This window comes from Microtus oregoni, unplaced genomic scaffold (assembly GCF_018167655.1).
Source record: "Microtus oregoni isolate MIOR12 unplaced genomic scaffold, Mior012 000011F_ref0000422, whole genome shotgun sequence".
Classification (NCBI taxonomy): Eukaryota; Metazoa; Chordata; class Mammalia; order Rodentia; family Cricetidae; genus Microtus; species Microtus oregoni.
The window spans coordinates 51,307,309-51,332,895 of record NW_024543070.1 but is presented as its reverse complement, the minus strand read 5'-3'; the positions used below and the strand labels follow the sequence as shown (position 1 = coordinate 51,332,895).

Genomic DNA, 25,587 nt, shown 5'->3' with positions numbered 1-25,587 from the left:
GAGGTCATGTGACTTGGGAATTCGTGGGGCTGGAAGCATGTGTGCCCTGTAGGGTGGAGGGCTTGCAGAGGCTGGGCCTGCACCAGATGGCACAGGAGTGGGAGGAGCAGGTCTCTGGCCTGTGAGGTTGCAGCCCTGGGGTTATAGCTGAGGTAAGGGGGAGAAGATGAGGTCGGCTGGGTGGCCTGGCAGCAGTGGAGAAGTAGGCAGGAGAGAGGCTTAAAGGCAGATGGGGCGAGACCAGCAGGTGGGCAGAGTCCTGGATTTTCTTGAGGTGCCTTGGGAGCTGGTGACTGAGCTGACAGGAAGTCCTGGGGAAGTTAAGACTGTCAGGAGTTCCTGGGCTGTCTTAGACTGTGCTCCATGACAGGAGCTGGGGAGCCAGTTGAGAAGCCATGGGTAGGAGCTCAGCCCACCATAGTGTCTGGGTTTCCTCGGACTGCTTCCTATATTAAGAGTGGGGTCCAGGATTTAACTTCTGAGAACTGGAGCGCCGGTGAGCTGGAGATGTGGTCCCATGAGATGGTCCATGGTCTGGCGTGGGCATGGCTCAGGCGGACGGTGGGCCCATGGGTCATACACAGCAGACGTGATTCTGGGGGCTGTACCAGGATTTCCTGCCATGGTGACTAGACCACTCCCCGGGGCAAGACCCGACCCTAGCCGTGCTCCACATACAAGATTTGCTGACCACTCCTGCCCCAGTGAGCCCCTTGCCTGCCAGGTAGGAATCGGTGCTTCACTAGCCTGGACGTGAGTTTCTTCACCTGTAAGTTGCAGAGTGAAAATGATAGGTTTTTGCCTCCTGGACTCCTTGGGGGTTGAAATGAGAAGGCAGCATGCTGTGGTCACGACTTCTGGATGCAGGGTGACTGCCGTCCTGGAGGGTTGCACAGGATCCCTGGGCTGATGACTGTGACCCACCTTGTGTCTGCAGCCTTCAGTCCCAGCCCAGCCCCAGAGCCGCTCTGGCCGAGCTCCGTTAAGCCCGTGAGATATGAAACGCCATCACATCCAGGATGGGGTATTTAATTAAATTAACTGCCAGCAACATTGTAAAGACGCTGATGGGGTCATAAACAGCCACATAGGCAGTGGCCATCCATCAACCCTGTGCGCTTGCCAAGGGCCACACCTGGTTGCGGTGGGATGGCCACACCGGGCTGTGCCACATTTTTGGAACTACTCACATCCTTTCTTAGCTTGTAAGTAAGTTTACCTGGTGAATTAAAGGTAGGGGGGTACTTGGGTGCTGACAGGGGGTGGACACCCTCTAGCCGGGAGGCCAGTGGAGTTGCCTCTAATCCATAGGCAGTGTGAGGATGCCCTCACTCTTCAGCTGCTGGCTGTGTGACCTTGAATGGGTGGCTCTCCCTCTCTGGTTCTGAGCAGTCACTAGACAGACAAGAGGACTCCCTCTTCTCCAGCCTGCCTCCCTCCTCTCTGATGTTCCCAGCACCCTCCTGGCCTCCCGCCCCGCAGGGAACCATGCCAGCCAGTTCTTTTATGTCTCCTTCAGCTGAAGCTGCCATCGCCCTGGCAAGACTCATGGGCCGCCTTGCACTGAGTAGTGATGAGGGACCTGGGCCCGCCATTGCCAGGTGACGGGTGGAGGAGGACACACTGTCCACAGGCATGCGTGCCCTCACCACCTCCACCTCCATGAAAACTAGAAGGCCCACAGCCGCATGCCACCGGCAAAGTCAAAGCAGGAAAAAGTCTCCTTCCTCTTTCCCTTCTCCCCCCTTCTCCCGGGCTCTGTGACCACATAATTACCCCGGATTCCATTCTATTTAATTGTAGCTTATTAAATTCTAACCAGCCAATTATCAACCACAATTACAGCTTAATTCAGGGACACAATAGCTATTTTATCGTTTGTTAATCAAATGCTTATTTAGACCTCAGTTTTATTAACTATTTCTCAGGCCTGAGGCAAGGCCCCTTGGCAGGGGCCAGGGGTCCTGAGTAGGGCCCAAGGGTCCGTCCCATCACAGCTCCCCCAGAGCTTTCAGGTTCCTAGTGATGACAGCCATGTCACTCAAAGGGGGGTGCTGGATAGAGTTGGAACACCTGGTTAGTTCGTCAGCACACCTGAACACGGCACGGCACACTGTACTCCTTGCCAGGCCCCCGGTGGGTGCTGAGTGGATGCTGCTGTGTGCCTCAGTTCGAGAAAGAACAGGGGACCTCAGGTTGTAGCAGGTACCTGCAGAGTAGACCGGGCAGCAGATACAGTGTGGCCATGGGGACTCCCGGAGGAGGTGACACTAGAGCTAAGGCTGAGGGTCTGAGAGGGGCAGCTCTGGGAAGAGGGACACAGGGCATGTGCAAAGGCCCAGTGGTGGAGTAAGTTTGGTGAGTTCGAGAGACGGGTGAGGAGGGTGAGGTGGTGGTTCTGGCAGAGCCAGGCTGAGGAAATGCCCATGTTGTAACTACCATACTTGCGGGGTATGTGGCTGCTGTCACGTGCATTTCTCTTCTGTGCAACAGGAGGCAGTTAGGACTGCAGTGCAGCTGCCAGCATGCCTGGTCTGCAGCAGCCAGGGCAGGGTGTCTGGCCACCATCCTTGGAGCTAGTCCATAAGGCCACACTCCTCCTTGGCATGCAGTCTGCCTGCTTGTCTTCACCATGGTTGTGGCTCTCCTTGTGTCCAAGCCCCTGGAACCCACTGGGGACGAGGGTGACTTTCTTCCAATCTTGGAATGGTGGCTTCTGCTTCTATGACACCTTCCATGCACATATTACCATGGAAACCAGAGTGTGTGCACACATGTGTCTGAGAGCAGGTCGGGAACAGCCATACCTTCCAAGACACTGTGGGGTCTCTTCCACTCCCGTCCCTTCCTTGTGCATGATGCTAAATGGAAGGGACCACGCTGTCACCACAGCCTGGGTGTCGACCTGTCCCCCAGGGAGTCCTGGGTGGCTAGGAGCTACTGCTGGAGAGACAGATGACCAAGGGGGCCACTGCTCTGACCCTGCCTCCTCCTGTGGGGTCACCACTGCGCGTCCTTTCACAGATGGGGAGATGTGGCTCTTTCTAGGCTGCGGCCAGACTGAAGCAATTAGTGGGCAGTGCCAAGGGCTGCTAGGTTTCTAGGGAGCATTTCGGGAACCTTGTCTTCGCTTTCAGACAAGTGCTCTGAGTTGCCGCCTGGAACCCCACGTGCCCCCCTTCCCAGACCTGCAGTCTGCAGGGGTAGGGGACTTGCTACCTCCCTCTCCTGCCCTTCTGCCTGTGCTTTCTCTCTCCCGGCTCCCTCTCACCTCTCCTCCCCTCCTCCCAGAATGTATGTATCCTTCTATATTAGGCCTTTGTAGGCAAACTTCCCATTACGGAATTTGAAAAAAAATAATAATTGAAATAAGTCTTGAAGCTGTTTCAAGCCTAGAGGAATCCAAACCCTGCATGTCTGCAGCCCCCCTTGCTCCTGTACCTCTCTGCACTTCTCTGCCGTGCCCAGTGGCTCATGGTCTGGAGACTACTCCCCCTACAGGAAGGTCTCTGCCTCCCCAGAGCTCACTTCTGTTTTCTGAGGAAGCCATTTGTCTTCCCAGGGAACTGCTTGATTTGCTGATTGATTGGAAGGGAAGAGAGAGAGTTTGCGCTTTCTACTTCCTGCCCTTTGTTTCTGGGCGCTGGCCCTTTCCCAGGTAATGAGTTCAGCATTCATTGAGCAAACCCTCTCTGGGCGCTTGCTATGTGTCGGACACTGGTTTGGCTCTGGAGATAGGTAGGAGGTAAAAACACTCCTGTCACTGGCTTTGAGGCGTTGACATACCTAAAACTGGCTATATGGTTGTTGTCTCTGGGCTCAGAGGAGTGTGGTCGGCACTGTCTGGGGTCAGGAAAACTTCTGGCAAGAAGGGAAGTTTGAGCAGGCATTACAGGTGGAGCAGAAGCCTCCAGAAGATAGGAGATGTGCAAATAGCTCAGTGGGGCAAAGGGTCCTGACTTCAGGTGGCTTCAGCTAAGGAAAGAACTGGCCACCTTGGCTGGGAACCCAGCCTTACCTTTAACTCAGGCCTGGTGGAATTCCAGGCCTCAGTGGCTGCTGAGACGTCCACTTGTCTGGCCTTCTGCCATCTCCAGTTTACTGCTTCAGACCTCACCTTGTGTTTGGCCTTGCTCTGGCAGACACGGCACGCAGGGCTGGCCCTCTGCTGTGGGAGTAACAGAGTGACTCCAGGGCCACCCAGAGCTCTGAATCTGTCCCTCATCCCTGCCAAGGTATCGGACTCCCATCTCTGCAAAGAGGGATCTGTAGGACCAGGAGCCAGGCAGGGTGGAGTACGGTCAGCCACGTGGCATGCTGAGTGTTGGCTTTCTTGGAAGAAAAACAGGTGTTGTCAGCCAGAATGTTGGACGGAGGCAGAGCCTGGAACAGGATGTGCTAAAGCCCTTGAGGGATTCCAAGTTGTCAAGATGCCACCTGATGTAGAGGGAGTCCCCTAGGTGAGGCCAGAGGGGAAGCTCAAGCCACAGACCAAAGGCAACATTTTCCTGAAGCAGTTCTCGCTGCCTGCCTTCCTGGGCATCCACATTGCCTGGGGAGCTGAGACACCCAGGCCAGAGAGACCTGTGAAGAGCTGTCACCTATGAATAAGCCTTTGGGAGCCCCTCCCCCAGCTCAAAGCAGTTGAGGGGCACAACACACGGGGCTGGGGAACAGCCCCCCCCTTCAGACCCAGTCTATGTTTTTGCCAAGGGGCGGGGCAGAAAAGCAGCTGGCCATCCTGCCCCTGGCTCTGGCTGTGCTCGCCTCACCCAGGGGTGCTGGGAGGATGGAAGGAGCGGGTGGTAGGAAGAGGTAGCAGGGTGCTGGCTGTGCTGGTGAAAGAGCTCGCTTCTGGCTGCAGCTGTGGGAGGCCAGGTGACATCCTGCCCCCGCCCCTCCTACCGTGCTGGCTGGGATGAAGCCTTACTTAGTAAATGCAACCTCACTAATAGCTTTGATTAATCGCACCTCATATTTTCGTGGTACTTTTAAAAATAAAACATTTGAAAGCATGTTCACACCCACCCTGGGCCTCTGAGATACACAGGAAGCTCTTATCTTCCCCACAGCAGTGAGGAAAGTCAAGCTCAGCTTCACGCAGAGACATGTCCAACGTACCTGAGTAGAACTGAGTATCTTGCAGTGAGGGACCCTGGGGACCTGCAGCTGCCGGTGGGCTTCTCTGCCCGCTCTCTGGGTCTTCTTGTAGAAGCTACCTTGCACAGCTTTTAATTTTTAGGGAGAATTGGGGTCATTCAGTAAAGACTTTACAGCCATCTAAGCCAGACCTGGGCTCCTGCCCATGGGAGTCATGGTCTGAAGAGAGGAAGCACGCAGTCAAACCCACCACAGTTCTATGTGGAGCCTGTATCCTGGAAAGAGGCTCATGGGATGGAGCAGATGCTCAGGTGGGTGACTGTCCTGACTTCATCTCTGCTGTGATAAAAATGTCAAGATGAAAAGCATCTTCCCTTTAGCTCGCAGCTCCAGGTGACAGTCCATTATTGTGGGGAAATCAAGGTGGCGGGAGTTTGAAACAACTGATCACGTGACATCAGTCAAGAGCAGAGAAGAATACAGGAATGCTCAGCCAGCTTTCTCTGCTCTCATACAGTCCGGAATGCCCTGCCATGAGAATGGTGCTGCCCTCGGTGGGTTGCATCCTCCCCCACAGACGTGTCCACAGACACCCTTATCTAGACAGTGCCCACAGACGTGTCCACAGACGTGTCCACAGACACCCTTATCTAGACAGTGCCCACAGACGTGTCCACAGACGTGTCCACAGACACCCTTATCTAGACAGTGCCCACAGACGTGTCCACAGACGTGTCCACAGACACCCTTATCTAGACAGTGCCCACAGACGTGTCCACAGACAACCTTATCTAGACAGTCCCCCCACAGACGTGTCCAAGGACAACCTTATCTAGAAGATCCCTCATCAAGACTATCTCCCAGGAGCTTCTCAATTGTGGAACGTTGATAGTTAAACTAATCCCCGTGACAGTGTGGACCTGAGACCCCAGCAGGCTACTTCACTGATACATCCCAGGGGGACTAAATGGGCCAGGCACCTGCTGTACACATCCATGCCTACCCTCCCCCCAAGACCCTCCCACAAGGTACTGTCTTTGCATGTGAAACCCCAAGTTCCTCCTGGGTCTTAAAGTCCTCTATTTCTTCTTCCTCTGCAATTTTGTGACACACACCCACATACACACGCCCCCAGTCCTTCTGCTCTGACCATGCTGGTCTCAAGCAAGCCCAGTTACTTCCTGTACCCTTACTATACCCTTTTAAACCTAAGCACTCTTTAACCTGGCCATGGCTCAAAATCCCCTCCTGAGCCTGCTTCCCTCTGGGTCCCTGCTACCCCATCTGAAGTATCACCTCTCCCTTCTCCCACACTCCTGTTGGTATGGGCAGTGCTTGAACTGGGTTTTGTTTTCCCAAGCCTCTCGGAGAGGGCTGCTTGCCTGCCTCTGCAGGGTTCCAAGCCCGGAATGGCCTCTGGGTGTGCCAAATAAGTGTTCATTTCCCATCACAGAAGAGGTAGCAGGTTCCCTTACCCAGGACTCTCTTGTCTCTTTGTGCCACTGGCCCTAGGGGTTCATCTAGTTTTCTTCCTGTTTGTAGCTACCACCCTCTGGCCCCCAGCCTGTCTCTTCATGTACACACACTTGCACATGCATGTAGACGCATGCTCACCCCTCATCCCCAAGTAGACATGGTGAAGGGGACTGCTAGGGTGTTGCTCCTGTCTTGTTGGGGGCAGCATGGGCAGGAGTGCCAGCTTCTGACAAAGTGAGCAGCCAAACTCTCTCGAGAGAAGCAGGGACAACTCCTCACTTCAGGGCTAAACCATCCCACGTACCTGGCCAGCAGTCCCTGGTGACCACAGCCTAACAGCCTCACAGCAGCCCTAGAAGGCTACTGGTTCTCATCCTGTGGGTGGGAAAGCCCAGGTTGGAGGAACTGGGCTGAGCAGGCTTCCAGATGTGGCAGTGAGCCCCACACTTGTCCACTCCCATGCAGCTCCAGGAGCCTCCTGCAGTCAAAGTGTGCCCCATGTTTGGTCCTCAGCATCTTTGGGGGTGACAGCAATAGGTATCCATCCCCAGTCTGCACTGTGAGTACCTATCCTAAGTAGCTTTGAGACAGACAGACAGCAGGGACCAGGACTGGGGGACTGGCTGGGGAGGACAGAAGTTTTGACCACCCACCTGTGTCTCCTGTGGTGAGAGCTGCCATGGCAGTGAGGGTAGGCCCCAGTGCAGAGGGCAGGATGTATAGTCTTCAGGCTGAGGTGGGCGTGGGAGGTGGGAAGTCAGTACTTAAGAATAGGCCTCTCTGTAACCAAATGGGAGGGGTGACAGATGCCAGAATGGAATGTTCAGGGCTGCCGCCAGCCAAGGGTCTTGCCCCCATCTTCAGACACCCCTTCAAGCAGGCAAACAGTGGAAGCAGAACCAGCAGGCCTGCTGAGGCAGCAGGGAATGGGATGTCTGAACCAACTAGAGAAGTCAAGTGCTTCATAGCAGGGTCCTAGGTCATTTGGGTCTGAGTTTGCAGTGCTGGGTCCCGTCCTTGATGGCAGGGGTTATAGAGAAAGTGCTCAGTGTAGTTGGCCCACACCGTGGCAGGAGGCGGCTAAGGCTGTCCATGCTATGTGCAGTGTAGTTCAGGTATGAGAACTCTCAGGAACATATGGGCAAGGGGTAGTGTGCAGATGCCCACCACGGGGGCTACCAAGAGAGAAACCAGTTCTGAGCACCCAGACAGCACCCTGCTGTCCCTAGAGGACTTGGCCCAAATACACCACTCACCCATAAGTGTCCTTGACAGAGGACAGGGCTACAGCCTGGAAGGGACCCCTGGGGCCTCCTGATAAATACCCTCACCCCAGAAGGGGAAGGGAGACCACACCAGAGTGGCGTGACGGAGGCCCTGGAGAAGTGAGCTATGTCCCTTATTGGTCACAGTACATTTATTTTTCATTAGCAGTTAAATGCAGACATGAGGGATTGTGCTGGGTTCAGCGGGCGGCTGACGTGAGTAGGGCTTGTCGCGCTGATCGATAGAGAGGCGGGAGACTTGAGCGCCCACTCCCTGCCTCACACCCCACGGGGGACCCGTGCCCATCCAGCTCTGATCAAAGAGACAGGCCCCAGCTATGATGCTGAGCCTCCGCCAGTTAAGGGGAGGTCTGCAGAAGCCGACCCAGACCTGCCCTGAAGACCTGTGGTGGCTCCGCAGGGCCCTGCCTTGAGGCTAGCTTGGCTGTTCATGTGTGCAGTTCTGGGGCTACTGAGGTGCTGTGGCTTGTCCAATCTCATGTCTTGAGAGGCTAGCATGTCTGCCAGCACTCACTTACATACACCCACGTTCTAGAGCTGCCTCCTGAGCCCCCAGCCCCCCCCCCCCCCGCACCTTTACTCTCCAGACCTCAGAGGTCTGCATGCGCCTTAAAATGCACCAGTGAGCCAGACTCAGACTTCAAGCATTCCCTGAGCTTGAAGGCTGTGGGTGGAGCTTAAGGGTGGAGCATGTGCTCAGTCTCCAGCACCGCCCACCATCACACACACACACACACACACACACACACACACACACACAGAGAGAGAGAGAGAGAGAGAGAGAGAGAGAGAGAGAGAGAGAGAGAGAGAGATGATTGAGTGGGTCAGAGGGTGGTCCTCCTGAGGGCAGGGTCAGAGCTGGGGTTCTAGGGAAGGGACTTCTGCTGGGGTCTCACATCTGGTAGCATAAGGTCTGGATTCTCCCCCATCTGTCCTAATCTTCCACGTTCTGGGACCTAATAGGCTCGACAGAGGGTGGTCTGGGAAGGGCAACTCCATTTTCCCTGCCTGTCTGTGTTCTTGCCTTGATTACAGTGCCGGAGGAATGTTGGGGGGGGGGGGGAGTGGGGAAGAACAGGTTGGCAGCCGAGGGGCCAGGGAGGCAGGGGCAAGGGAGACTTAAAAGAAGGAATGAGGTCTGGAGGAGGGGCAGAGGACTGTGCTGACAGCCTCCATCTTCCTGAGGAGGCTGTTCAGAGCAGCCTGCCTCTTTAGGCAGAACCCCCACGAACCACTGGAGTGACCCCATTTCACAGATGCAAAGCTAGTGACTTCACCTAACTTCCCAAGGTCACCCGTACCGGGGAACAGAATACACTTCCTGGGAGTGACCCCACTTTCTATGCCTAGAGGCCCTATTGATGTGTGTGTTGGTGGGAAGTTGCTGCAACTTTGAGGGCTGGTCAGGCCAGCTGGGGCCGCTCAGTGATCGGCACCCCACCCTTTGGGGCGGGGGTCCTTCTGGTAGACAGACATCTCAGACTGCTCTGGGGGGTTTACCTCCACCCATGCCTCAGAGCCAATTACCCATGTAATTAGTAACAAATGACCTGGGGGCTGGTGGTAGGTTTGAGTTAAAATTAGAAGGAAACCCATATTCAGGTCTCCTGGAGTGGATGGGAAGTGGCTCAGGGCCTGGAACTTCCAGGAAGACTCTTCTGGCATCCACCCTAACATGCCCCCCATTATCCTCACCAACCCTTTCCCCCAGTCCACCCCCTTGTTACCATACAAAATTCCATCCTGGGTACATTCCCCTGCCTCTCTCCACTCACCTGGTACTTTAATGGCACCTATCTGACTTGCCAGGGCCCTCCACCTTCACCTAGACCTGCTGGGACACGGGCATGCAGGGCCAAATCCCAAAACTTCTCCTAGGAGAATATGGGGTTTTCACTGCTGTCTTATGTCCAAGGCTCCCTGAGTGCTGATACCTGCCTTAGCCACGCTGGGCGACCCGCGTCTTCAGAAGGTCATGGGTCCTTTCTTACGCTAACTTGCAGATAAGGACACAGGCTAGGAAATGTCAGTGGCTCAGCCTGCACTTAGTTATTCCCTTGGTCCCACCCAAAGCCCGGCTTTTGCTACGCCAGCTGCCTCGGCCGGTCTCAGAAAGGCCCGACTTACTTCTTCCCGTCCTCCTCCCACAGGTGCCCAGCAGAGTGCCACAGTGGCCAGTCCAGTGCCTGGTGGCAGCCCAGATCTGCTTCCCCACTTCCTGGTGGAGCCCGAGGACGTGTACATTGTGAAGAATAAGCCCGTGCTGCTGGTGTGTAAGGCTGTGCCCGCCACCCAGATCTTCTTCAAGTGCAATGGGGAGTGGGTACGCCAGGTGGATCACGTGATCGAGCGCAGCACTGACGGCAGCAGCGGTGAGTCCTGGATGTGGTCCCTGGATGGAAGGCAGCTGTGGTCACTGGAAGACAGCAGCTGGCCCTGAGGGTCCGTGAGCACCTGCAAGCTGCAGGACCAGGTGCAGCTGCCTCCTGGCTAGTTCCTTTCTAGATCACCAGGGAAGGCAGAACCCCCACACCTGGCACTCTGTGAATATACAAAGGTCTTCTCTGGGATGTCACCTGACCATTAGCTTGGGACGTAGGAGGGAAGCCCCCACACACACATTCATCCACTGAAATGCCCCAGGGTCTCCCAGCAATTAACAAAATCAGGGAAGCCTATCCAGAGGCGCCTGCAAAGAAACAGGGTAGAACTGAGTAGGCACCACACGATAAGAACGCATTCTCTGGTTGTTTTTTGCTCTCTGTTCAAGCACACTTGTGTCATTTCACAGTCCCTCTGCTGGGGACACAGTCCCCCAAGAAAGGCAGGCAGTAGCTGACTTCTTAGTAAGAGGAGAGCAGAGTTGAGGCATGCTCCTCCGGGGAGGCTAAGTGAGGGAGAACTTGGAAATGGCCAGAGAGAGAAGAGGTGAAAATACCGTGACCAAGGACATAGCCCAAACAAAGGCCAGCCATGCACACAAGAGAACCCAAGGAATACCACTGACCTATGGCACTTCAGACCGCAGAGTGACGTGACCAGAACCGTGGGTGACACAGGATGGGGGCCGACAGAAGCAGACCCAAGGGGACTCAGCTGACAGGGGTGGAGGGGCTCTAAGAGCAGCAGGCAAAACCAAGAAGTACTTACCCTCCTGTAGGACAGCAGCTTGCCCCTCGCTAGCCCCGGTCTCAGGTGACAGGTGGGTCGAGAGCCCTGCACTGGCTTCCAGTACTCCTCAAAAGGCCACAGAGGCCACATAGGGCCACAGAGGCAGCCATACTAACACGAACAGAACTGATACTAATGGCCACTAACACACATGGAGCCTTCTGGCTTAGGCCTGCATCTCTTTCCACCACAGCCTCAGCCAGCCTACGATACAGCATACACCCCAGGAGACAGCCCATTTGAGATGTGTAGGCCACCAGCATGAGGGTGAGCCACAGTGCCAGCCAGCCAGACAAGCAGTTCTGGGATCAGGACCCAGGAAGGGGACCCAGAGTGTGGCCTGTGCTGCAGGGAAGTGGGAATGGGTGGTGGCTGCCCTGGGAGGAGCTCTAGAGGAGAGCTGCGGCCTGGGAGGACAGTCAGAAGTGTTTGCTATTGTGAATGCAAGCTGAAGAGCCCTGGATTCAGACAGCATAACCTAGTCCCCGGAAGCAGTCTGGTCAACAGAGGAGACCGAGCGAGGCCTTGACCCTGACCTGCCCAGGACCCCCAGAGGGCTCCAATCAGGTCTCCTAGCCCACGAAGAGGATACACATCACCTGCCACCAGAGTTCACAGAGGTGGGATTCCTCCCTACCCTGTGCCAGCTCAGCCCCCCAGCAGAGGTCCTAAGGATTCTCTACTCCCCTGGCCTGTTCCTTAGGTTAGCAACTCCTGGCTGAGCGCTGCATTCTGTACTGATCCGACTGTATCCATACCTGCTGCTTGCCGTTTCCTTCCTGCAAACCCCCAAGTGTTCATTGCATACTCTTGTGCCAGGCTAGGTACTAAAGATTCGGCCCCCATAGCTCTCAGACTGCTGACTCCCGCCTGCAGGAGGAAGCTGGGGAGCATAGCTCAAGAAAGGTCTTGATAGTAGCAGTAGCTCCCAAGACTAGTGGTGCTGATGGCCTACTGACTGTGGGTGCACCTCCAGAACCCACATTATCTGGGCATGAGAACTGCAGGAAACACCCTCAAACCCCGAAGCAGTGTTTTAATCTGTAGACTGGAGGTTAACGGCCTTTTCAGGTTGAAGGAGAAACTGTAATTGCATAGGCAGGGTACCTCTTTATGTCATCATGAGCACTGCCGTGGACCTGTCCATCCCCCCTCATCTTGCTGTCGCATTGTCTGCCTGAGACCCTGGCCCTTTCTGACTGAGCAACCTTGCACCTTGGCAGCACACACATGGACAGTCCCCACCCCATACTCCCATTGGTGCTTGTGCTGTCTGTCCTTCCACATAAACAGAGAAGCAGAATCATGGGGACTTACCCCACATAACCACCAGGTCCCTCTTCTGCCTTGAACTTCAAGGCTCAGGCCCCCAATGGCCAGCACATTAGAGTTCCCCGAGTTAATTTTCTCTCAGCTATGAATCAGAGTGCCACAAGGCTAGGAGAAAGGCTTTCCCTAACTATGCACAGAGGCCATGGCAAGAAGTGTCTTGCAAGTACACATACCAGACTCTGAACTGGTCTGGTCAGACAGGTGTGGCAGGAGTTAGCAGTCCACGCAGACCTGAGCCCTGGTCACTCATGTGTAAGGGCTACAGTGGCACAGGAGAGACTCTCACAAGGGACAAATGCCCATCCTTTGCCTTCGCTTCCCATCCAGAGGCCAGGGGAAGCCTGGAATCTGTAAAAGCACTGGCCTCTGGTACAGAGTATAATTCATTGTTAAACTGGGTGCTTGTTAAAATCAGATAGAAGGACCCCACTTTGACTTCAGAGTGCCCAGCTAACCCTCCGCCTCCCAGAAGCACTCAGCAAGTCCCCACTGCGGGTTCCCATGCGTGCGCTCTGCATTCATACACATACACAGCCCTAGTCTAGGCACCCGCTCATATTTCCTAGTCAGGATCCGCTCCCAGGAACCAGGCTCCTTAACGAGCTCCTGGAAGGCAGGGCAGGGTCTAGTGTCCCCCTCCCCTCAGCTCTCAAAGCTTGTGGAGCTGAAGGTGCAGCCTGAAGCTAGGTCACTGTGGATGAACGCCCCCCACCCCTCCATTCACGGCAGCAGGAAGAAGATGTGGGGAGGGGGCTGAAGGAGGACAGAAAAACAAAGAAAGTACTTGGCTTAGTGCTGTGGCTCCCAAGCTGAGCTTCCCCTAGGTGGTGAATAACCTCCATGTAGAGGAAGTCAGGGGCTTGGGGGCCATCAGTAGGCCTGCCCCCCCCTCCCCAGGACACTCAGAACAGGCCAGAGTGTTCTGGAGGTGGTCCATCCCTGACCCTGAGACAGAAGAAGGGAGAAGAGGCCCTGCTCCACCATGAGCCCGGCTTGGAAGCCCCAAGTGTGCATGTGCTTGACAGATAGCTGAGGCGCCCAGGCCCGGTGAAAGGCACCTTGGTTCTCAGCCCCACCCAACCCGACACCCAAGAGAGTAGGAACAGCAGGAGAAAGTGTCCGCAACAGAGATTGGTTGCCTACTAGTCATAGAAGCCAGAGGAGACTGTGGACGGACACACACACCTCTAAGAACTAGCCCGGGGATGGGATGAGCGATAGAAACATCTGGTCCCAGTGCTACAGCTGGAGAGACTCCATGAGGGTCTGGGAAGGGGTCAGGGAGACATGTTAGAGAAATGAAGAAGGAAAACAGTCTCCCAGGCTGGCTGGCTCAGCTGGGCTCCCTGCTCCTGCAATGCAACCCTAATTGAATTTCTCTGTTAACAATGGAAACACATTGGCGGCTGGCCTCTCTCTCTCTTTCTGATAAGCCAGTGACCCAAGGGAAATTGGGGTCAGAAGGAGGAGAAATTGGAAACAAACAGTCTTTTCTCACTCCTGGGACAGCGGTTTTGGCTGTAGACTAGGGGTGGGAAGTGGCATGGAGACCCAGGCATCCTCTATTCTGGGTTGTCAAAGAGACTGGTCCCCCTCCCCTAAGCACCCCACTGCCTGGTTCTGGATACTGCAGAAGGTGGGGATCTGAGTGGGGTGGCAGAAGGGTTTCTTTGGGCACATCCAGACTCCTCCAGCCACCAGCCCTCTTCACCCTTACTTGCTGACCTTTGCCCTCTTATACTGTAACACACACACACACCCATGGATGGATGATCACACTTAGGCCACCCCAGGCGTCTGTAGAGCATAGACCACACTGGATTCAGACCACCCTGGTGCTTGTGGCAGATCAGGTGTTCTCTGCACCTGCTGCTCTATCCAGAGTGGGGCACCCCCATGGAGCAGAGTTGGAACAGTTCCAGGGGAGGGAGCAGCGTGAGTGAGATACCACCCTAGCCTGTGGGAAAGCCTGAGTCCCGGGAGTCTATTTCCATCCTGCCTAGCAGAGTAATGATAATAGCTGTTTCGTTATCACCTGTCAGATCTACCTGCTAGCCCTCCAGGGAGGTTAGCAGACTTCCCTACCCTCCTGTGCCTACAGAGCTCAGCCTGTCTGCTCCACCCTTCCTCTAGGGGTTCCTAGAGGCCAAAACCTGCTGACCAAAGCTCCCAACTTCAGAGATTTTCCATCAGTGACTTACTGGACACAGGCCTCAGATGACAAAGTAGAACAACGGAAGTCCTAGCAACCATACTCCGTGTGTCCAGGAGATATGTCAGCATCCCTTTTAGTCACGCTGGAGCCCCCTCCAGACCGAGGGGGGCTCACAGTGTCCACAAACTGCTGTCAGTGGTGCAGGGTGCCAACCGTCTAGGACAGGGAGTCTCACTATAACCCTTGAACCAGCAGGGCTGCCGACCATGGAGGTTCGTATCAATGTCTCGAGGCAGCAGGTAGAGAAAGTGTTCGGGCTGGAGGAATACTGGTGCCAGTGCGTGGCGTGGAGCTCCTCGGGTACTACCAAAAGTCAGAAGGCCTACATCCGGATCGCCTGTGAGTCTACAAGAGCGGACCCTCGAGGGTATCCCCTGGAGAGGGGATGGCAGGCTTCCTGGAGGTCACAGCTTTACCTTGATGGGTGGAGGAGATGTCTGGGGACATAAATTCTCCCCGTGGTCCCCTGTGAACTTGTACTTTGTTCCATCACAGATCATGGTTCTTGCAGGACCAAGGGCCAAGAGCCAGTTGGGCTAAGCCAGACATTTAAGGATACTGTTTTCTTCCTCCAGATTTGCGCAAGAACTTTGAACAGGAGCCACTGGCCAAAGAAGTATCACTGGAGCAGGGCATTGTACTGCCCTGTCGCCCCCCAGAAGGCATCCCCCCAGCTGAGGTGAGTGGGGCTGCAGGACCCACTCTACAGGGTCCCAGGGCCCCCAGACCTCCTATCTCATCTGAAGTCCAGGCTCCTGGCTGCCACCTCCGCAGTGGTCACTCTGTCGCCTGGTCAGGCCAGCATGGCTTCTCTCCCCAGGTGGAGTGGCTTCGAAATGAGGACCTTGTGGATCCCTCCCTTGACCCCAACGTGTACATCACACGGGAGCACAGCCTAGTGGTGCGGCAGGCCCGCCTGGCCGACACTGCCAACTATACCTGCGTGGCCAAGAACATCGTGGCCCGACGCCGCAGTGCCTCTGCTGCTGTCGTTGTCTATGGTGGGTCCTGGGGCTCCCCAGTCATAGGAAGAGGTACTGAGGTACCATCAGGGAAGTGATGTGTGATTCGTAGGATGGCAAGGCATGGAGCAAGGGCCAGGCTGACCAGACAGTGTCCTGACTAGGAAAGAGGCCAGAGGTATGTCTGGGCAGAGGGAGGGGACAAGTGTCGGACACTGGTGAATGGGGCACACAGTGCAAGAGGTGAAGAGGCAAGATGAGGCTCAGAGGAACTAAACAAGTCATCCTTGTGCTTCTCAGGCCCCAGAACGAGTAGAGTCACATAAACTGGGACCCCCAAGAGCAGGCAGAGAGAGGTCACACATGATCTGCCCCTTCAGGAAGCTGGGTTCCAGCTGGAGGTGCTCTGTGAGCTACAGTTTAGCCTGGCTGCCCTGACACTTGCCAAGAGAATAGAGTATCTGAAGGTGCTTCCAGGCCTCAGGGTCAGCAGCCTGGGCTTGGCCCTCCTCAGCATCCCCCAGCACAGTGGCCCGCTCACTCCCAGCTCACAGGCCCTTTGCCCTCCTGCCCCATCCCTTGGACCAGCATGTCTGAGGAAGCCCCCGCTCCCTGACCCCAGTCCTTCTCTATCCGGCCAGTGAACGGTGGGTGGTCGACGTGGACTGAGTGGTCCGTCTGCAGCGCCAGCTGTGGGCGCGGCTGGCAGAAACGGAGCCGGAGCTGCACCAACCCGGCACCTCTCAACGGGGGCGCCTTCTGTGAGGGGCAGAATGTCCAGAAAACAGCCTGCGCCACTCTGTGCCCAGGTACCAGCGGCCACCGCCTCCTGCATCGTTCCTCACCACGCCATCTCCGTGGCCTGGCTCCATCGCACCCACCAGCCTGCCCCCCCATGGCTCCATCCCACCCGCCCGCCTCGCAGGGCCAGGCTCAGTCTGAGGTGGGGATCAGGGTGCAGTGTGGTCAGAGTCAGGGCTCGGTCTGTGCCCAGGCCTGGGCTCAATGTAGGGTCTAGGATGCAATCTGAAGACAGGATCTAGGCTCAGCCTGGGGCTGCACAATCCACCTGTGCCTGGGACCAGAAGGGCAGTCATGTGACTAACTGCCCTTACCACCTCAGGACCAGGACAGCCTCCCTGGGTGGGGAGAGCCAAGCAGCCCCTGGCATCATCGCGCCTCCCTGCCATTAGCATGTGTCATCAAGGCTAGCTGGACAGTTCAAGGTCTTGCAGATTGGAGAGCTTGACGCTGGCATTGTACCTGAGTCCAGGCCAGCTTGTCCTGCCTAGTCCAGATGACTAGTGGGGCACCCAGGCAGGCTACCCCGGGCCAGCTTCCTAAGCTGATGGTACTGTCTGCCCTCTGCCTATGTCTCTCTTCTTTAGTGGATGGGAGCTGGAGTCCATGGAGTAAGTGGTCAGCCTGTGGGCTTGACTGCACCCACTGGCGGAGCCGCGAGTGCTCTGACCCAGCACCCCGGAATGGAGGTGAGGAGTGTCGGGGTGCCGACCTGGATACCCGCAACTGTACCAGTGACCTCTGCATGCACAGTGAGTCTTCTCTGCCCCAGGGGCCACATCAGTGTGCCAGAGTTACCCCTGCCCAGCCCTAGAGGCGGTGACCTTGCCATAGACTGTGTTATCCCTGCCCAGCCCTAGAGGTGGTGACCTTGCCATAGACTGTGTTATCCCTGCCCAGCCCTAAAGATGGTGACCTTGCCATAGACTGGGTGTTACCCCTGTCCAGCCCTAGAAGTGGTGACCTTGCCATAGACTGTGTTATCCCTGCCTAGCCCTAGAGGTGGTGGCCTTGCCGTAGACTGGGTGTTACCCCTGTCCATCCCTAGAGGCGGTGGCCTTGCCGTAGACTGTGTTGCCCCTGTCCAGCCTTAGAGGTGGTGACCTTGCCGTAGACTGTGTTGCCCCTGTCCAGCCCTAGAGGCGGTGGCCTTGCCACAGACTGTGCCTCTCCAGAGCCTGGGATCCAGGGGTCCCCTTTGCCCCTACCCCATCCACATGCTCACATGCTCACATCACCCTCCTCCTGAGCCATGCACAGAAGTGAACCTTGACTCACGTACACCCATCTGCTCTCCCACAGCCTTGGAATTCTCCCATCCCCCAAGCACGCATGTAAGTCCTGTGGGGATGCTGGGCTCCTGAGGCCTGTTAATTACAAGGCCATAACTAACAATTAAAGATCTCTGTTGGATTTTTTTTTCTCTAGACTGCACCCTTCCCTAGTCTTTCAATTAAAAACCTAATTATCTGTGTCAATTCCTTTCTGATGGACATTTCTTCCATTATGCCAAACTCTCAAAAATCAATAGAGCTTCTTCCAAGTAGTTGGTCCCCCTACCCCACCCCAGTTCCAGGGCTGGTGGTATACCCAAGGGCTCACACTGACCTGGAAACACACGAGAAGCTGATCATCCATGTGTTTGTCCATTACTATAATGAAATAGCAAAAGAGGTTTATTAGTTTTAGAGGCTCAGATTCCAAATAGCATGATGTTAGCTCTGGTAAATGTAGCCACCCCAAGCCACATTACTTAGTGGCAGATGGTACCATGTCAGTAATGCGTACAAGAGAGATTGCATGTCAGAGAGAGAGAAAGAGACAGACAGACATACAGAGATGGACACACACACCCGTGGACTGAGAGCAGCACTCACAATGATGTAATACCCTCCCACTAGGCCCCACCCCTGAAAAGGTCCCACTGCCTCTGACATTACCACACTGGGGACCAGCCTGTAATATGAACCCTTAGGCAGACATATGTTAACTGTAGCACCATAGTCTGGGTATCCCAGGAGTATACCTTGCCCCTGCCACCCTGCCATCCTTCTTAGCAGCCAAGCACAGACAATCACCCCAGGGAGGTAGCTCTTTTCCTCCTCCACTCTCCTGGCAACCTCAGGCCACATCTAATGTCTGTGAGGGATGCAACCTGTTCAGTCCCAAGCAAGGTGATGGCTAGTACGGAACTAGAATGCACACATATCAATACCATGCTCCCTGCCTCATGCCCACTGCCCAGGGAGTGCTGAGACCTTATTCTCCCGGGGTATAGGCTGTGGGCCTCTCCTTCATCGCTCCTCCTGCAGCTCTGCCATTCCCAAGACCATGCTTTCTCTTGTAGCTGCTTCCGGCCCCGAGGACGTGGCCCTCTACATCGGCCTCGTGGCCGTGGCTGTGTGCCTCATCTTGCTGCTGCTTGTCCTCGTCCTCATTTATTGCCGCAAGAAGGAAGGACTGGACTCGGACGTGGCCGACTCGTCCATCCTCACCTCAGGCTTCCAGCCTGTCAGCATCAAGCCCAACAAAGCAGGTGAGGGAGCCCCTCCCCCTGCTCTCCTGCCTGAGCCCCCAAGCAGGGGCTGCCGAGGAGGAAATCCCGCTGAGCCACCAGCTAACTCCATCTTATCTCATAGACAGCCCCCATCTGCTCACCATCCAGCCAGACCTCAGCACCACCACCACTACCTACCAGGGCAGTCTGTGTCCCCGGCAGGATGGGCCCAGCCCCAAGTTCCAGCTCTCCAATGGTCACCTGCTCAGTCCCCTGGGTGGTGGCCGCCACACTCTACACCACAGCTCACCCACCTCTGAGGCGGAGGACTTCGTCTCCCGCCTCTCCACCCAAAACTACTTTCGTTCCCTGCCTCGTGGCACCAGCAACATGGCCTACGGGACCTTTAACTTCCTCGGGGGCCGGCTGATGATCCCTAATACAGGTAGGACCCCAGAGCTCCCACAGAGCATAAGACTAATCTCATCTTCTTCCCAGAGAAGGGCAGAACAGCCCAGATGTTCCTCCTGAGTGCACCAGCCTCTGTGGAGGGGCTGGGGCTTGGGCTGGGGAAAGGAAGGTGTTTAGGAAGGAACACGCGGAGCTACAGTGAAGCTGAGGGTAAGGGTCTGCATGGGCCCCAGGCTCAGAAGTGGGACAAACACCAGACCCCAGAGGCTCACACATGACAAAACAGCAGAGCACCCCTTAAGAACCCCCCCCCCACTGCATTCTGGATCCACCACTCCACAAAAGTGCCTCAGACAGGGTCCCCGAGACCTCTTGGGCCATCTTTGGAGAAATCACAGCGACTACTAATAAGGCTGACCACCCCGCTCTAACATTCCCTGTTCCCTCTCTTTTTTTTTTTAAGATTTATTTGTTTATTTTTATTATGTATACAACATTCTGCCTCCATGTATGCCCGCACGCCAGAAGAGGGCGCCAGATCTCATTTCAGATGGTTGTGAGCCACCATGTGATTGCTGGGAATTGAACTCAGGACCTCTGGAAGAGCGGCCTGTGCTCTTAACCAATGAGCCAGCTCTCAGCCCCCTGTTCCCTCTCTTTAGATGACCCCGTGTACCCCCATCTCCTTGCCCATCTCTGGCTGTTTCAGCGTAGGTGTTCCTCAGAGATCCCCCTCTGTTCTGTTTCTCTCAAGGGCTCTCACCACTCCTCCAGCCCAGCACCCACTCCTCCCAGGCCTTAGAACTCCTCTTGGGTAGCTCTATCTGGATGTCTCACGGCACCTCAGTCTCCGTGCCTAAAACAGAATCCTCCCACACCCTCTCCCACAGCTGCCCCTCTCGGGTTTTCCCCAGTTCACAGTTAGCACAGGCTGTGCCTAAGCTAGAGACTGGTTGGGGGGGTCACCTTGGTCAGCTGTAGTCACGCGACTCGTGTGTTCAGCCTTCCCAACAGCTGCTGCTGCCTCCTGCTTCCCGTCTTGCCCTGATACTTTACCACACCCAGACTATCAACCCTTAGTTCTAACCCTCATTCACTGAATCCTGTGGTGATTGTGTTCCTCCCGTACTCAACTCCTCCCGGGGGTTCCCTGGGGCTTCCACGCGACTGACTAGCTGCAGGGTGTTCCCCCTCCCCCATACGCACTCTGCATGTGACAGCCACTGCAGAGCCTTGACACCTGAACACACCATGCTGCCCCTTTCCTGCTGCCTCGCCTGCCATGGCTGTCTGTGCCACACACACCCCTCAGGACCCTCACGGGGTAGCGAGGTGAGACAGTACCTGTCAGCTCCAACAAGGAGGCGAACAGACGGTGGGTGCTTGGTGACCCCCGGTAGTGTGCGAGGCTGCCCGTTCTCCCCACGTGCCTCACTCATATTTACTTGGCTGTCTCCTTGCTGGACTGAGCGCTGGCACTCTTTCTTCCTCTTGACATTCTGAGTGCCCAGCGTGAGTATCCAGTTTCAAATGAGCGTACAAGTATGTGCACCTCCCTCCAGCCAGCATTCATGCCAGGATGTGTGTGATTATCACCAAAGTAGCCACACCAGGGCCTAGAAACAGCACAGGCTACTGAAGGAGTCAGGAGACTCCCTCTTCACGCATCACTTACCAATGAGACACAAATAGATGAACGCCATGGAGCGCCCTTACACAAACCTACAGATCCTATGGAGCCCTCAGTGTTGATTTGCAGACTATAATGTCCTTATAAAGACTGGCCTAGCAGTCCAGCCCCACACACCCCGGAGCCGCATCTGCCTGCTGTAGGGCTCCTCACGTGGAGCTTCCTGTCCCTGGAGCAGGGCCTCACTTGGTTCTCTGTAATTGCTCAGCTCTGTCCTTGCTGGCTGCACCCCCACCCCCACCCCTCACCCCCGCTCTCCACACACTCAGATACTGCTGCTGAGACTTCTGAGGCGGGACATGTCGGTGGAATGGGAAGACCTCTAGGCCACAGATCCTGGCCCTTCGGCTGTTAGAGGCCTGGCACCACCGGCAAGGATGGAGACAGGAAGTGGCTAGTTCTTAGAGGGGACAGGACTAATAGAAGAGCCCGAGCAGGACCAAAGGAGCACTGTTCGGGAACTATTGAATGTAGCCCAAGCAGTCCAGGGTACTGCTGGGACAACAGTGAGGCCCTTCAGTGACAGGCCTGGAAGACAGGGAAGGTTTAAAGCAGAAAAGGCCCTGGTCCCAAATAATGTCATTTGGTACCGGGGGAGGTGGGAACAGTGCACGTGGTGTCTCCTGTCCTAGTTCCGTCTTGTCCTAGCTGCCTCACCTCAGATGTTATTCCGAGTCGTGCTTATGTGGGTGGTGGGACAGTGTGGTCGTCCTTGAAGCACCTCTGTCCCCAGACAAGGCTGGCTACAGGGAAAGTCCTGCGTCCAGCTAGTTCACGGGGCATTGGTTATCTGTGGCAGTAAGCCCTGACCCTTTGCCGTTACAGGAATCAGCCTCCTCATTCCCCCAGACGCCATCCCCCGAGGAAAGATCTACGAGATCTACCTCACACTGCACAAGCCAGAAGACGTGAGGTGTGGGCCTGGGCCTTGTGGTGGTGGGGCCTGGGAGGGCACCGGCCAGCTGTCCTGAATCACTTGAACATACACACATACCACACACCCCCCACACTAAGCCCAGCCTTGCTGTACCTGTTCTGACCTTTCTGTGGTGAGGGGCTGAGAGGGTACCCACCAGCTGTCCTGAATCACTTGAACACACATGCACACACATATACACACATGTACACATATATCACACACACACACACACACACACACACACACACACACACACACACACACACTGTGCCCAGCACTGCTCTGCCTGTTCTGAGCAGGCCTGAGGGAGGACAGGGATGAGCCATCTTAAGCTCCCCCTGCTTTGCAGCTCGTGTCCCTAGGGTTCCACTCGCCCTACCCAAAGCTCATCCCTTAACCCCACCGTCTCTAGGACTGGCCACTGATGCCTTTCCCTCCCCACCCATATTTCCCCACTTGAGGTTGCCCCTAGCTGGCTGTCAGACCCTGCTGAGTCCCATCGTTAGCTGTGGGCCTCCAGGAGTCCTGCTCACGCGGCCAGTCATCCTTGCCATGGACCACTGCGGAGAGCCCAGCCCTGACAGCTGGAGCCTGCACCTCAAAAAGCAGTCCTGCGAGGGCAGCTGGGAGGTAAGCAGGGAACCAATTGTATCTGAGGCCACCCAACCCAGACACTGGCCTCAGAGTGAGCCTGGCCTCCCATTCCTTCGGCCACTTTAGCCACTCTGGTCCTTAGTCTCCCCTAGCTCTGGCCAGCTGGTTAGGAGCTGACACATTAGGCCCCGCCCACAGGACGTGCTGCACCTTGGTGAGGAGTCGCCCTCCAACCTCTACTACTGCCAGCTGGAGGCCGGTGCCTGCTATGTCTTCACTGAGCAGCTAGGCCGCTTTGCCCTGGTAGGAGAGGCCCTCAGTGTGGCTGCCACCAAGCGCCTCAAGCTCCTCCTGTTTGCTCCCGTGGCCTGCACATCCCTCGAGTACAACATCCGTGTGTACTGCCTGCACGACACCCATGATGCACTCAAGGTACTTCCGCACGCCCTCCTGTGGGCTGACCACCCAGCCCTGTGCATACAGACTGCCTTGTCTTGGGGGCAGCAGGGAGGGTCACTCCCACTCTCGGGCCTGGCTGACCCTCTGGGCCCTGCAGGAGGTGGTGCAGTTGGAGAAGCAGCTGGGTGGACAGCTGATCCAGGAGCCTCGTGTCCTGCACTTCAAAGACAGTTACCACAACCTACGCCTGTCCATCCACGATGTGCCCAGCTCCCTGTGGAAGAGCAAGCTCCTGGTCAGCTATCAGGTGAGGCCCATGCCATGGCCAGAGCGCCACGGTCTGGTGCCAGGCACACTTGATGCCGCCTCTTTGTCCCTTTCCACAGGAGATCCCTTTCTACCACATCTGGAATGGCACCCAGCAGTATCTGCACTGCACCTTCACCCTGGAGCGCGTCAACCCCAGCACCAGTGACCTGGCCTGCAAGGTGTGGGTGTGGCAGGTGGAAGGCGACGGGCAGAGCTTCAGCATCAACTTTAACATCACCAAGGTGGGCAGAAAGGTGATGTGCTCCCACTACCCCTGTCCTGAAATGCTCCATCTCTGGGCCTAGCTGCCGTCCTGCCACCAGCCCTCTGACTCTTCTTCTAACTTCTTCCGAGTTGCTGGAGACGGGTGCAAGTGCAAATGAGCCATGGGGAGGGGGTCTCACAGGGTACGGAGCAGGTAGACTTGGCCTAAGGCCCTGGAGGGGCTGTGCCCTGAGCCCTAAAGGGTGGGAAGGGGCATTTTTGGCAACAGGAACTGCATGCAGCCGTGTGGTGAGAAAAGAGGAATAGGTGTGGGGTGGCCAGTAGAGCAGTAGTGCTGGGCGTGGGGGGAGTGGGGTCGGGGGGCACACGACAAGAGACTTCCTCTAACACCGACTGTGACTTTGGCCAGGTGACTACATCTCTGAGACCCAAAGAGTAGGGCCCTGGGTCATAAGGGAGGATGCCCAGTGCCCCTGCTGTCCCCATGATCCGGGGTGGTCTGGGAACTCCCTCAGCGGTGGCAGCAGTGGGCAGAGTTCTAATGGGCACCTATTACACATCTCACATAACCCAGGACACGAGGTTTGTTGAACTGCTGGCTCTGGAGAGTGAAGGGGGGGTCCCTGCCCTGGTGGGCCCCAGTGCCTTCAAGATCCCCTTCCTCATTCGGCAAAAGATCATTACCAGCCTGGACCCACACTGCAGCCGGGGTGCCGACTGGCGGACTCTAGCCCAGAAACTTCACCTGGACAGGTGGGTGGAAACAGGCAGAGCGGGACTGGTAGGGCAGCTGGGGTAGACGGGAGGCTTACAGGGTCTGTGCCATAGCCACTGGTAGCCAAGGTGGTGGGTGTGTTTGAGGGGATGCTTACCTTTGGTTAGACTGGGGGCATGACAGGGCCTGGAGGGAGGCCAGACTACTGACAAGACTGTCTCTTTGCAGCCATCTTAGCTTCTTTGCCTCCAAGCCCAGTCCCACGGCCATGATCCTCAACCTATGGGAGGCACGGCACTTCCCCAATGGCAACCTCGGCCAGCTGGCAGCAGCTGTGGCTGGACTGGGCCAGCCAGACGCTGGCCTCTTCACAGTGTCAGAGGCCGAATGCTGAGACTAGCCAGGCCGGTAATGCCTACACTCTCACCAGCTTTGGCACCTGCCAGGGACAGGCAAAAGCCAGACAAGGGCCCTACCCCCACACTTGGGGAGAGCTGCTTGGACAGGCCCCCTCCTGGCTGAAGTTGTCCCTTAATGCTGGTCCTTCAGACCCTGCCCAAATTCCATCCCTCCACGGCCTGCCTGGCCAGGTTGGTATAGCCACCTGCTCTCACTCTGCCCTGGTCCCAGGACCCAGAGTAGACAGTGCCTGGAGCCTGGGCTGAACCCAGCCCATCTCTGTGTGTGTGTGTGTATAAGCGTGTGATGCTACCTCTCCTCCTGTCCCTTGCCAGGGGCCCCGCATACACACAGCATGCACACACATGCTGGGCTTGGGACATGTCCCCCAGAGCTCCTGCCTGAGTTGGGCCTTATGCAAACATTTCTGTGCCTGCTGGGTAGGGGTATATTTGAGGGGCCTGGCTTCAAGCCTGGGGGACTAAGGGCCCCAGCTGGACAGGGGCTGGCCCTTGGATTCAGGCACACAATCACCACATAGGCATGTGTTCACACATGCCTCGTGTGCTCATCTCACACGCACCCCCTCTCCAGGTCATGCAGGACCCTCCCCCACTACACACATCTCATGCTGTGCACCTGGAGGCTGCTCACGTCTCTCACATCTGATGTCGGTACACATCTGCCTCTCACATGCTGCCCTTCTCCCACCCTCCCAGGGACACCCGACGGCTCCTCCCTGATCCTTTCCCTGTCCCCAGCCTCGAGGTGCCCTGCCCAGCAGGGCGTGTGAATATGCAATGGGAGTCCCGGGCTGTACAATGGCAAGTGTGTGTGCCGTGGCGTGCCCATTCCTGGGGCTGGCCAGTGCCCCTGTGTGGGGCCTGTTGTGTGAAGCTTGTGTCCTGACTCTGTCTTACGTGCATTCGTGCACTTACACTTGGCCTTATGTACACAGCCTTGCCCGGCTGCCGGGGCACGTAGGGATTTTAGCGGACGTGAATGTAAATAAATTATATATATATATTGCTAACCAGAGTGTTACTTCTCTCAGCCATTGCATGTGGACAGATGTTTATAAGGGGT

At 56.2% G+C, this 25,587-nt stretch overlaps 1 protein-coding gene across 2 annotated transcripts in view; it reads left to right on the top strand.

Moving 5' to 3' along the window:
* Unc5a (unc-5 netrin receptor A) overlaps positions 1-25,525 on the top strand; it is a 57,366-nt gene extending 31,841 nt beyond the window's left edge. The window contains exons 2-16 of one of the 2 annotated variants that reach the window (XM_041660462.1): positions 10,013-10,234; positions 14,776-14,919; positions 15,156-15,259; positions 15,401-15,581; positions 16,184-16,351; positions 16,931-17,095; positions 18,691-18,879; positions 18,983-19,285; positions 21,767-21,854; positions 22,322-22,490; positions 22,653-22,886; positions 23,011-23,160; positions 23,240-23,404; positions 23,962-24,140; positions 24,331-25,525. In XM_041660462.1, coding sequence (XP_041516396.1) covers positions 10,013-10,234; positions 14,776-14,919; positions 15,156-15,259; positions 15,401-15,581; positions 16,184-16,351; positions 16,931-17,095; positions 18,691-18,879; positions 18,983-19,285; positions 21,767-21,854; positions 22,322-22,490; positions 22,653-22,886; positions 23,011-23,160; positions 23,240-23,404; positions 23,962-24,140; positions 24,331-24,496 — 2,627 coding nt within the window. In that variant the 3' untranslated portion in view covers positions 24,497-25,525. The remainder of the gene's footprint in view (positions 1-10,012; positions 10,235-14,775; positions 14,920-15,155; positions 15,260-15,400; positions 15,582-16,183; positions 16,352-16,930; positions 17,096-18,690; positions 18,880-18,982; positions 19,286-21,766; positions 21,855-22,321; positions 22,491-22,652; positions 22,887-23,010; positions 23,161-23,239; positions 23,405-23,961; positions 24,141-24,330) is intronic. The other variant, XM_041660463.1, reaches the window with a different exon arrangement.
* Positions 25,526-25,587: the final 62 nt, after the last annotated feature.